This window comes from Rhinoraja longicauda, chromosome 11 (genome assembly GCF_053455715.1).
Source record: "Rhinoraja longicauda isolate Sanriku21f chromosome 11, sRhiLon1.1, whole genome shotgun sequence".
Lineage (NCBI taxonomy): Eukaryota > Metazoa > Chordata > Chondrichthyes > Rajiformes > Arhynchobatidae > Rhinoraja > Rhinoraja longicauda.
In genome coordinates, this window is record NC_135963.1 from 28,139,022 (window position 1) to 28,153,052 (window position 14,031).

At 37.5% G+C, this 14,031-nt stretch overlaps 1 protein-coding gene across 1 annotated transcript in view; it reads left to right on the forward strand.

The window, feature by feature from the left end:
- Positions 1-13,754, forward strand: part of agbl4 (AGBL carboxypeptidase 4) — a 318,402-nt gene extending 304,648 nt beyond the window's left edge. Inside the window, exons 12-13 of the mRNA XM_078408101.1 lie at positions 4,999-5,098; positions 12,202-13,754. Coding sequence (XP_078264227.1) covers positions 4,999-5,098; positions 12,202-12,205 — 104 coding nt within the window. The 3' untranslated portion in view covers positions 12,206-13,754. The remainder of the gene's footprint in view (positions 1-4,998; positions 5,099-12,201) is intronic.
- Positions 13,755-14,031: the final 277 nt, after the last annotated feature.

The following is a 14,031-nucleotide window of genomic DNA, read 5'->3' on the forward strand; positions in this document are numbered from 1 at the left end:
CATCCTCTGGGTGAAATAAAAGGTTCCCTCAGATCTTCTCCAACCTCACACGCTTCAACTTAAACCTGATTTTGTATATTTTCTATAAATAGGAAAAGCTCGTTACTATACACCCTATCTGTATCCTCTCAGAATTTTGTTTACTTATTTTCCAGGGAAAATAAACCCAGCCATTGATTCATAACTAAACCATTCCATTCCAGGAAACATTCCGGTAAATCTCGTCTGTATCATCTTCTGTGCAATTGGATTCTTCTAAAAGTGTGGTGACCTGAACTGCGTTCAATACTCCAGCTGTGGCCGAGCCAAACCTTTATATAGTTGTACCATGACCTCCATATTCTTATATTCTATGTTCCAGCTAATGAAAGCCAGCATCCCATGCCTTCTTCATCAGCTTATCTATCTCTGCTGCAACTTTTAGATAACTGATTTGTACAACAAGATCCCTCTGTCATACCCTTATTAAACCTCCCAAAATATATCATCGTGCACTTATCAAGATGAAATTCCATTTCCAATTGCTCCTCATAACTTGCCAACTGATCATTGTTGTTCTGTAATTTAAGATTATCCCCCTTGATTGGCCGAGTTGGAACTTGGTATGTACATTGGCTGCCCAAGAAAGCTGCTCTGCTAAAATTGCTGTCAGAATAGTCAATAAGCAATGAGTCAATAAGTGCTTTGCTTAGATTTTAAATCACTTTCTGCTGAGTGGAGGTTGTTAAAATTCTTGCTTCTAATGCCATCAGGTTTCCTTCCAATGTTTTGCTCTGTAGTTCTTGTTTAAAATGTGAAAACAATTGAATGTCTGTACTTACATCAATCTTCAACTGGAAAGAATCCAGTGCACAGTAATTACCGATAATGTATATAGATGCACTAGCTTCCATGCACTAAACAGAAAAATGTAGGGAGCTAAATTGCATCGTGATGCAGAGGAAAATTAATTTACCTCTCGAGTGAGAATGGTATTTGTGTCAGACAGATTGGCTGTAAATACTGTTATCCAAGGGCACAGGCTAAGTCTCAGGCAAGGGATTGATTGAAGAATGACCATGATTGAAGTAGAACATTTACAGGCCAAGGTTACTGGTGTCATTAAGAGGTTTCAGGATGATGATGTTACCCTTCATGTCGATCCAGCACAGTGCAGGCCAATAGAGCTGAAAAGTGATATTCTGGTGCCTGCGGTGTCTTTCACAGGGTCAGGGTCATAATCATTTTTCTGACATGAAATGTAGGTGGAGAAGACATGCTTTTGTTAGAAATATTGAATTTTCTTGCCTACTGATCTGTCTGACAGCAAAAACTTTACCAAATTGCTCAAACTGCAACTGCTAATAAATACACCAATGATTTACAGTTTTTTATTAAAGCCTTTAACTGATTAATAATTAATTTGAATGTATTGCTATTGAAGTGCATATTTGGTTTCCTAAATGATGGGGGTGAGATCTTAATAGACAGGGATAACTTACAGATAAATAATGAATAGACAGAAATAAAAATCTATGCCATGGAACTATATTTCATATGAAAACAGCCTTTAATTTGAAATAAATTGCAGATGAATGGAAGATTAGACTAAGCTAAGTAGACTAGTATAGATATACTTCATACCAGATTCCAACAGTTTCACATCGGTATGAAATAGTTTTAATATTGTACTGTGAAGATGAGTAGAACTTATTTCGGAAAGAGTACATATTTATGTGATTATCTGCATTCAGTGATATGAAACACACAGAAGTATAATAACATATTATAAAGTTAAGTAATATCAGAACACATATTTATGATTTAACCACAAATACAGGTGCATTCATATATCAGATTAACCATACACTGGTGCAAAACACATAAATAAGAAAAATTGGAAGTTGATTATAATTTACTTTGTATACCAGAGCATCACCAGATTTCTGTAGGGTTAGAGATTTGCTACATGCAGTACAAAAATTGCAGATTAAATTTTTTTAATTTTAGCACCTCAAATATAAATGCAGAACAGGGACATACTATATTTTTCAGAGACTGATTTTTAAGTTTGATCAGTTAAAATGTATTGAATAGCCTTTAAAGAAAGTCATCTATTACATGGAATCTACATGCATAAGTGAGTAATTCTGAAGCTGACATCAGGTCTGATCAATTGCTTTAAATCACTGCACTCATTGTTACTTAACTTGGCCAAACTTTCGAACATTATTGTCAGCACAGTCATCATGTCCAAAGCAAATAATGCATTGTGGTAATTTAAAGCATAAATATTGAAGATGCAATTCATGCAAATTATGTTTGACTGCCCTTAGTTAAAATGTGGCTGATCTTCATTAGGTTAATTGATTTGATAAGTAATTTAAATAGAACATCATCTGATGTCTACTAAACTGACAGCTGTGTTTGGGCTGCCCAGCAAAACTAGAATGGAAAATTGTTTATCCTTCCACATAAATAAAATGGCTAAGCTGTAGTAGATGATTAAACTTCCGTTTCTCTGTGATCATATGCATGGTGAATGTAAATTTGTTTTTAAGGTTCCTCACAAAATATCAACCTGTATGAAGCGACCCTCCCATTTTATCCTCAACAGGGCAATCAATTCATTAGATTTTTAAAAATTGCGTGTCACAGTTGCATGAATTTACTGTCCATCTGTTGCCAAAATATAAAAAATTGGATTTTATCGCCCAGATGACAGGCTTTGGCAGATTTTAATGGTAAGGTCTCTTTGGCATATATTTTCAAATTTTCAACAGTCTTTATTTAATTAATGCCTTCAAAATAAAACATAGAATAGTAGTGTAGAAAGGAACTGCTGATGCTGGTATATACCAAAGAGAGACACAAAGCTCTGGAGTAACTCAATGGGTCAGGCAGTATCTCTGGAGAAGGGGTGGGTGATGTTTCGGGACGAACCCTTCTTCAGACTCTTTGGGTCATTTTTTTCCTCCAGAGATGCTACCTGACCCACTGAGTTACTCCAGCACTTTGTGTCTATTTATAGAGCAGTACAGCCCAGGAATGGGCTCTTAGGCCCACAATCATGCCGGACATGATGCTAAATTAAACTGATCTCATCTCCCTGTACATGATCCATATCCCTCTATTCTCTGCCTGTACCTATCTAAAGCCTCAAACGTCACAATTGTATCCTCCTCTACCACCATCTCTGGCAATGCATTCCAGGCCCCAACTACGCTGTGTAAAAAACTTGCCATACGCATCTCCATTAAACTTTCCTCCTTTCACCTTATGCCCTGTAATGTTGGACATTTCCACTCTGGGAAAAAGATTCTGACTGTTGATCAATGCTTCCCATAATTTTATATCTATCAAGTCTCCCCTCAACCTCCAACATTCCATATAAAACAATCCAAGTCTATTCAACTTCTCCCTCCAGCTGAAAAACTCTAATCTAGGCAGCATTCTGGTAAATCTCCTTTGCACCCTGTCCAAAGCCTATGCATCTTTCCTGTATTGGGGCAACCAGAACTCCGCGCAATACTTCAAATGCGGCTGAAATCTACCAATCCTTCCGAAAACTAGTACGTAGAAGCCATTTAGGTATCTGTAAGTTTATCCCATTAATGAAATGGAATGTTATCTTTACCCCAATGTAGATTTCCCTTGCAAGCTGGCATATTTAGTTTAATTTAGTTTATTGTCATGTGCACCAAGGTAGTGAAAAGCTTTTTGTTGCTTGCTATCCATTCTGTGGAAAGACTATTTATGATTATATGTTCCCAAACTATGCTGTGATGCATCCCAATAAAATATTTTCTATGGTGCATCTGTAGAAGTTGGTGAGTTGTTGGGAACACACCAAACTTCTTAAGTCCTCTAAGGAAGTAGAGGCATTGTTATGCTTTCTTGGCCATTGTTTCGACATGGCTAATCCAGGACAAGTTGCTGGTGATATTTACACCTAGGAATTTGAAGCTTTCAATCATCTATATTTCGGTGATATCTATGTATACTGGGGTATGTGTACTGCTTTGCTTCCTGAAGTCAATCACTATCTCCTTTGTCTTGCTGACATTGAAAGAACGATTATTTTCTTGACACCAGGTTACGAGGTTCTCAATCTCCTTCCTGCACTCTGTCTCGTCATTATTTTATATCTGGCCCACTATGGATTTGTAAATTTTGAGTTGGATTTGTACTTGGCTACACAGTCATGGGTGTAGAAGGAGTAAAGAAGGGGGCTGATAACATCCTTGTGGAGCACCAGTGTTGAGGATTAATGTAGAGGATGTGTTGTCCCCTATCCACACTGATCGTGGTCTGTTGGTAGGGAAATCAAGGATCCAGTTGCAGAGATGAATGTTGATTCTAAGTTCCACGAGTTTGTAGATGAGCTTGGATGGTGCAATGATATTAAATGCAGAGCTGTAGTCTATCAATAGAACTCTGACATGGGTGTCTCTCTTATCCAGGTATTCCAAGGATGAGTGTAGGGCCAGGGAGATGGCATCAGCTGTTGTATCACATATCCATCAATGTTATATTATTATTCAGTGGTGTCAAAAGTATAACCGACAACCAAAAATATTTTAGACACTTACACAATCTTTGTTCCTCCAGCACATCTTTGTAATCATAGGAGCAATGACAAAAGAGTCATATACAATGGAACAAATATTATTCAGCACTCCTTTTACGTTGTAAGTGAAGGATTTAGACAAATGCTATGGAATCCTTCATGATAATAATGTTTAAAAGGAACATTACTGCGACTTGGATTTTTTTCTATGAGACTTTTATCAGATTCAAAATGTATTTATATTTTGACCAATTTAGAACTAGTAAATGATGGCAATTATTTTGTAGTTGCTTGCACTAAAATTTCATTGAAATTCTACCAAAACCCATTTTATGATGAATATTTTGTATACACTAGGAAAAGCATTTGAGGTTTAGAGAAATAGTTTCCATGTCTTTGCATTTTTTTTCTCTATATAGAAACTTAAATCTTTAACTACAATTTTACAGATATGAAACTTGGAAACAACCTTGCTCGAACTTTCATGGACTACTATAAATCAAATAATGTAACCAGTACAAAATCCTTAACATCAGTTGCTACCTTCAGGCAAGGAATGATAGTAATGCTTAAGAATAATGTGACATGTTTTCTTATCTACTTCTGACAATCATTTTTGCTGATAATTTCAGTTTTCTAATTAATCTCATTAAGAATCTGTTATGAACTTATGAGTTACTCTCAGTTTTCAATTCAGTTCAACATTGACATAATTCTGCAGTATTCGTCAGTTTACACCTGGAAAGCCTTTTTCTCATCATTAGGAGAATCTCTGACAATGTGGACTTCAATTTTCAGACATACTGGAAATATACCTCTCATTGCTGGGGGTGCGTGGGGAGAGGGGGGAGGTCACTCATTTACTACAGAATCATAGAGTCATAGAGTTCGACAACAAGGAAACAGGCCCTCCTGCCCCACTAGTTCACACTAACCTAGTTGCCTTCTTGAGTTAGTCCCATTTGCCTGAATTTAAAACGCGCGCGCGCGCGCACACGCACACACACACACACACCGCATGTGAGAATTCTGCCCCTCAGGTCTCCTTTGAATGTTATTTTGTCACCTAAAACCTATGCCCTCTGATTTTAGCCCTAACTCAAGCCCTTCTGTCCCAGAAATACCTTTGTGGATCTTTTTTTGCAACATTTACATTATCTATGTGAGGTTATCCACTTTGGTGGTAAGAACAGGAAGGCAGATTATTATCTGAATGGTGTCAAGTTAGGAAAAGGGGAAATACAATGAGATCTGGGTATCCTAGTTCATCAGTCACTGAAAGGAAGCATGCAGGTACAACAGGCAGTGAAGAAAGCCAATGGAATGTTGGCCTTCATAACAAGAGGAGTTGAGTATAGGAGCAAAGAGGTCCTTCTGCAGTTGTACAGGGCCCTAGTGAGACCACACCTGGAGTATTGTGTGCAGTTTTGGTCTCCAAACTTGAGGAATGACATTCTTGCTATTGAGGGAGTGCAGCGTAGGTTCACGAGGTTTATTCCTGGAATGGCGGGACTCGTTCATTGAAAGACTGGAGCGACTGGGCTTGTATACTCTGGAATTTAGAAGGATAAGAGGGGATCTTATTGAAACATAGAAGGTTATTAAGGGATTGGACATGCTAGAGGCAGGAAACATGTTCCCGATGTTGGGGGAGTCCCGAACCAGGGGCCACAGTTTAGGAATAAGGGGTAGGCCATTTAGAATGGAGACGGGAAAAAACTTTTTCACTCAGAGAGTTGCGAAGCTGTGGAATTCTCTCCCTTAGAAGGCAGTGGAGGCCAATTTTCTGGATACTTTCAAGAGAGTTAGATAGAGCTCTTAATGATAGCGGAATCAAGGGATATGGGGAGAAGGCAGGAACGGGGTACTGATTAGAAACATAGAAACATAGAAAATAGATGCAGGAGGAGGCTACTCGGCCCTTCGAGCCAGCACCACCATTCATTGTGATCATGGCTGATCGTCCCAATCAATAACCCGTGCCTGCCTTCTCCCCATATCCCTTGATTCCACTAGCCCCTAGAGCTCTATCTAACTCTCAAATCCATCCAGTGATTTAGCCTCCACTGCCCCCTGTGGCAGAGATTTCCACAGATTCACAACTCTCTGGGTGAAAAGGTTTTTTTCTCACCTCAGTTTTAAACGGCCTCCCCTTTATTCTAAGACTATGCCCCCTGGTTCTGGACTTGCCCAACATTGGGAACATTTTTCCTGCATCTAGCTTGTCCAGTCCTTTTATAATTTTATATGTTTCTATAAGATCCCCTCTCATCCTTCTAAACTCCAGTGAATACAAGCCCATTGTGCATGATCAGCCATGATCATGGTGAATGGCGGTGCTGGCTCGAAGAGCTGAATGGCCTACTCCTGCACCTATTGTCTATTGTCTATCTTATGATTCTTATACGGTGCTCTGACCAAAGAAGCCAAGAACGCCAAATGTCTTTTTTAGCAGTGTCCACTATGTTCAGGAAGCTATGTACTTGTATCCCAAAGGCTCTGTTCCATAACGCTCTCTAGGGTCCTGCCATTTACTGTATAACACCTGCCCCAATTTAGCTTGCCAAAATGAACACTTTGCACTTGTCCAAGTTAAATTACATCTGCCACTCCTTGGCTTATTTTCATTTTTTCTAGATTCTGTTGTAATCTTAAATAACTTTCTTCCCTTTCCACTAAACCATCAATTTTAGTTTCACTCTTAAACTAACAAGCCATGCCAACTATATTCTCATCCAAGGTAGACACAAAATGCTGGAGTAACTCAGCGGGACAGGCAGCATCTCTGGAGAAAAGGAATGGGTGACGTTCTTTCCTGCACATATTCTCATCCAAATCGTTATTATTGATGATGAACAATAGTTGACCCAGTACAGATCCCTGCAGAATACTCTTACATCATAATTATTTTACTGCAGCAACTGGGGTGGATTAGAAAAATGGCTTCACAAGATTCTCAAGATAACAAGAAATGAACATCAAATGCTGCCTTCTCTACATTTCCCACCATTCATGACTACTAATGAAACAGAAAGCCAAGTATCTTTTGCGATTATAGCTCCCATGTTGCCAGCTTTTACTGATCATTTCATTATCCCCTTCTGCATAAGTTATAAAAGACAAACTCAAGTAATTCAATGAGCCAAAAGTTTTTATACATTTAGTCAAGACCAGAGACACATAATCATTGAGTCATCATAATTATCCATTCCTTTGGTGCCTGTCTAGTTGGCTGCCCTTGCCTGCCTTATTTTAGTTTAGTTTAAATTTAAAGATACAGCATAAGAACAGGCTCTTCACCACACCAAGTCCATGGCAACCATCAATCACCAATTCACTCTGTTCTATGTTATACCACTTTCTCGTCCGCACATTAATAGGAAATTTTACAGAGGCCAATTTACCTACACCCTCACACATCTTTGAGATATGGGAGGAAACCAGATCACCCGGAGGAATCTTACACGGTCACAGGGAATACATGTAAACTCCACAGAGATAGCACCCGAGGTCAGGATCAAACCCAGGTCGCTGGCGCTGTGAAACAGCAGCTCTACCAGCCACTCTGCCGCCCCTAGATAATAACTCGTTCTAGACAGTGACTCATTCCCAACCCCCAACAAGCCTTGGTCATTGCAGCTGAGGAAGCAGATGGCTATATAGTCTGGAAGGGTTAAATGATTCTGCTTTGTATGGCACTGTCTCAATTGTAGACTAGCACACTAAGCTAAGTGGTTGGATGAAAACACTGAGGTATCCATTTAATTGTGATATGAAGTCCTTCTAGAGCTGATAACATGTCAGACTTTGGCTTCCTGTAGCAAATTTACATTCTAGTAGTTAGACGAAAAGTGCAGCTCTGATGGAAAACGAGGGATGAATTTGCAGAACAGAGAGGATCAACTGGGTAGTTATCCCTCTGGCTGCTGTTTCACCAGCAGGACCAGAAAATGTTATCCTATTCTGATTGTTAATCATAGATTTTCATGCCCCATCAACTGGCGCTGTCTTGAAATCCCTTTTGAGATGAATAATCTGACACAGAGATAGCTCAATTAAATGACAGACTATTACTTCAAGTCGCAATCTTCAGTTTACTCTATGTGAAGGAAAAATAAAAAATAATTTTTCAAAATAGTTCAGAACTACTTTTGTGACAGTGCTCATATTTTACACAAAAATGATTCCCTTTATATGGTTGTACCTCAATGACTCACCACTGCAGCTGTTTTGAAATGAGAGAACTGAAGTTAAATCTTTATCCCTACTGAAATTACTGATTTTCAGTGTCAGTAACTCTCTACCAGGAAAAGTGAGTCCACATAGAAAATTACTGAGATGCAGTAAAGCAACCTATGCATTTATAATAGTCCTCATTAAAGTAATTAAAGTGATTTGAATTTAATTTTGTTGCCATCTGCGCATATCATTTTTATAATTAAAAGTTTTGCATAACTAGCAACGTAACTGACATTATGTTTCAAAAAAATATTCAAAGGAAAAAAAGAATGATTGGTTCAATTAACCATGCTGATTGCCATAATTTTGGCATCATACAAAATCAGCCAAAGGGCCAATAACAACCAATACCAAACTAAAGCAATCAAATCACAAAGCAGCAAGTAACGCAAAGCTATCTGTTAGTTGTTACAAATACATCAGTTTGGTGTGTGGATCCAATGTACAACTTATCTGCAACAAGTTGCCAGATGAGGCAGCAGACACTAAAAGGCATTTGGACAGGTATCTAGATAGAAAAGGCATAGAGAAATATGGGTATAATGTAGGAAACAGGATTAACGTAAATAAGTTCATAAATAATAATAATAAGAAGTTCATAAATAAATAATTCATTCATGGCTTGTCTATATTTCCCTCTCATCCTTATTCTCTTGTCTTGTCCCTGTAACCTTTGACACCCTTACTAATCAAAAACCTGTCAATCTCTGCTTTAAAAATACCAAATGAATTGGCCTCCACTTCCATCTGTGGCAATGAATTGCACAGATTCACCACCATCTGACTAAAGACATTCCTCCTCATCTGCTCTCTAAAGATTGTCCTTTTATTCTGAGGCTGTGCCCTCTGGCCTTAGACTCTTCCGCTAGCGGAAACAACCTCTCCACATCCATAGTCAGACTATCCAGATAGGCATCATGGCCAGCTTAGATATTTATACAAGACGTTGGTGAGGCAGCATTTGGAGTAATGTGTTCAGTTTCGGTCACCCTGTTATAGGAAAGATGCCATTAAACTGGAAAGGGACTTACTGCGTATATTCAGCATTTTCTATCTTTTTCAGAAGTCTTGGAGAGATGAAACAAATTAAAGTTGCAGGTTTTGGTTTAAAAAGGTTAAGGGTATATTTGAAGTTTAAGATTTCCAGGGAACTGATTAGAGAAAAGTGCCAAAAATTTGAATAATATAACACCACACAATGGTGTACTACACTAGCCAATTTCTATGAAAAACTAAAATAATTAAAAGTACATTGGATCAAAATTCCTTTCTTGGGTTCCTTTCCGAGACCAATGTTTTCCAGTGACCCTAGCTTTGAAAACACTAAACGTCTAAGGTGTATGTTAACCAGCACAGAATGATTTATTTAACATACCAAAACATAACTGTGTGATCCTCACAAAACATCATAACGAAAATGGCCTAAATAAAGGCTCACATATCATCTAAATATGTGAGTCTTTAATCTGTACAACAAACACTGAAGGGCAGCACGGTGGTGCAGCAGTAGAGTTGCAGCCTTGCAGCGCCTAAGACCTGGGTTCAATCTAGACTACAGGTACAGACAGTACACAGTTTGTACATTCTCCCTGAGACCGCGTGGGTTTTCTCTGGGTGTTCCAGCTTCTTCCCACAGTCCAAAGATGTACGGATTTGTAGGTTAATTGGCTTCTGTAAATTGTCCATACTGTGTAGGGAAGTGCTAGTGTACAGAGATTGTTGGTCAGTGTGGACTTTGTGGGCCGAATGGCCTGTTTCCACGCTACATCTCTAAAGTCTAAAGAAATCAGCATTCAGCACTCTCATAAAATAGTGATTCAATCTATTGTTTTCTTGCAGAGTCCTGTGTGTATTTTATGATTTAACACGTGGCATCTGACACTTGATGTATATCTAGATGTCTCTTCCAGGATTTTCAATGGTGTTTCCCATTGACCACAGACTACTCAATCCAAGAAGATGGCTTTCCCAATGCCTGTGAAGACTGTTTCTATTTGCCCCATAGGGGTCACTAGTGAGCTGATCATAGGTCAGTGCCTAGGATCCTGAAATGGATTCCTTTTAACAATTTACTTATTTGCTTCTCCCTCAGTCCACTCATTCATTTCTGCACTGTCAAAATGAACAAAGGAAAGAAAGGCCTCTCCTGCCTAAAAATACGTCAGAGGAAATTTCTGGCATTTTCTGGAATTTCCTAACCCTAACCCCACAGACAAAAACTGATTATTTACTGTGTCTTTTCAATTGCTGACCTATTTCTATAAACCGTAGTCACAGGTGAGGGAATGTAAAATAGTATATGGAATGGAAATTTTAATATCGTGCCTTTCAGAAGTTGAAACAGAAATTGGTAACAATTTGGAACACTCTTTTATAAATTAAAATTAATCCAGGATAAGTTGTTGCTTTGAAACCTGAGATTGATGGATCTCGTAAAATATGTCAAGGCAAACAAAAATAAGGAGAAGTCACAGATCAGCCATTGTATCAAATGGCCGAACAAGCTCAAGGGACTCAATAGCCTAATCCATTTTTCACAACTGTTAATTCCACTGTTTCTCTACATCAGACCATACTTTGCTATAGATTCTGAGCAATATGATTCATTACTCAGCGAGGTTTTCCTGGAAACATTCTTGAATTCATTTGAATAATTATGCTTCCAATGCCAAGTGAATTGATATGTGTTGGCTGAATCACCATTTTATGTGAGTGAAGCACTTTGAACACTGATTTCAGAGCTTACTGTAAAATCACTTTATTTAGATCTCTATCTGATGAGTTGTTATCAATATACAGTTATGTTTTGGTGTTATTTATTTAACAAATATTTCTGTGTTATTTTAAATTAGCTATCTTAGATCTACACTGTTGTTCAAGCAAAGATCACTGGAAAACCTGGAAAACCTTGCTCTTGGAAAGGAACAAGAATGGAATTTTGAAACTCTAGTAATTTAATTAGGATATGAGGTTTTTGTGAAGTTTCAGTTGCCTAATGATTTCAGAAGGTCATCAGGCGTGACGGGAACCAAACCAGGTATAAAGATAGTTTAAATATTCTGTGTAGTGACTCATAAATCCAATACAAAACTCAGGAGAAATATCTTTATTCAGAGATTAGAATGTGGAACTTACTCGGTAAAGAAAATTTTGAGGTGAATAGCACGGTTGTTTATAACAAGAATCTGGATAAACACATGGGGAAGGAAGAACTAGACGATAACTACGGTTAGATAAAGAAGACTGAGAGTGGAACCTGGCATAGTCTGGTCAAGTAGCAGATTCCGTGATGTTTCATACGTTTATGTAACTCTATGCCAGGAAACAAAAATTACTGCGTTAAGTAGTTTTGCAGCCAGTTCTTCATTAAAAGAACTAAAAAATAATATTTTCCTCTAATCTGCTTTCTCTAGATAAGACTGAAGTTGGCTCCTCAAACTATACCTGGCAGTGAGAAAATGTTCTTGAATATCATATTTCATTTAAAACTACATAAGAATGACTATTCTGCTGCTGGGAAGCATGAAGTCATTCCCTACCTAAGGATTTTATACTGAGCTATGCAACCAGGCTGACAGGCAGCTACAATTAGCAAAATTATCCAATGATTTTCACAATTGGATGTCTTTTATGGGAGGAATGTGGCTTCTGTTTTTTGTTGGTTTTTATGAAACTTGAAACCTGGCAGAATGCAATCTGCAAGGTTTATAAAAGTGCAGTACTGATTTCATTTATATAATAAAAACAAATCGCAGGACATATATTTTGGAAAGTCTCCTTGAACATTAATCTGTCTGCCTTCTCTCTATCCTCTATAATTGTTCTGTGCTATACATTTACCAAATCAGAGAGAAAAAAATTAAATGGCACAAAATTGGCAAGGGTAATATACATGTAAATGATTGGACACTTCAAAATTACAGTTATTAGTTTCTCCCATACAACATTTCTGCATTCATCCATCTTCAGCATTGGGAGATAACCAGTTAACATCACCAAATAATTTACAGTTGCCACCAATGAACAGATCAAAAAAGAAAGACATGCACCAGCTTAATACATAGTTTCTCGCTCTTTTATGAAAATTATTTTAGACATACAATGAGTAAACAAAAGTCGATTTATCTAGGATTTGTCTAGATAGCTAGTCAAGGCCATACTACCTTTCTACCTTTCCACAAATTATCAGCACATGATAATTTGATTTAAGCCAACAAGCATACTATACAAATGAAACAAATATAAAATTACATTTTCTCTTCAGACTAGATAGCAGTTTTATAATAGATATCCCTTTTAGTATGAGACACTAATATAATTTTGATTGTCAGCTTATGTCCTTTATATAGTTTACCCTATAATTAACTGATCTCTGCAGAGAATGGAAATAGTTAAAAGTTATTGAGATTGATAAAACTATATCTAAATGCATTTTTCTTTAATAGTGCATGCTTTTTGCAGCAGATAAATATCACCTGGCTTCAAACTCTCAAACCTTCAAAGCAAACAGCTTAGAAAGCTGCAAATAAACAATCACTGAAGCTCAAGAACACCAAATAAATCAAAAGGATTTTTGCTCCCAGGCATCAAAACCATCTTCTAAACAACAATGAAAAGGGATGGTGTGGTAAAATAAGTCCAGATATATCATCATATGAGAGGAAGTTTGTAGGTTAGAGTATTTTTTGAAAAGGAAAGGGATATGCTTCAATGAATTTCAATTCTCACATATGCCTCTTTCTCATCCCTGTATCTCTGGAAAGGGAAATTAAATGATAGCTAAAGCATGACTACCACCTTCCTATGTAAAAGGGAGGGAGAAGTCTTAGTCTAAATTATTTAATTTAAATTGTTTCCATAGCGAAAATCTTCAAGAATTTATCTGGAAAGATTTATTCTGCTACAACGCTTTATAATGACTTGTACTTATCTGTTCTCTAACATTTTATGCTGCTGTTGCTTTTGATGTAAGGGTTCTGTAAGCCATTTGAACAGTTGTTAGTTTTGAAATAAAGTCTGATGATTTTCTTCTTCCTTATCCCTCTTTGTGGAATATTCTTTGAATGACTGACAGTTCCAAAGCTCAAAATTGTGATCTTCATGTTGATAATGTTATATTCAACTGAGTAAACATATTCTCAAACTTTCATTTGTATCCAAAGAGCAATATGCCTTCTTAGATTCCTCTATGCATGCCAAATAAAATGCACATGAGCCAACTTCAAACTTACATTTTAAGTTAG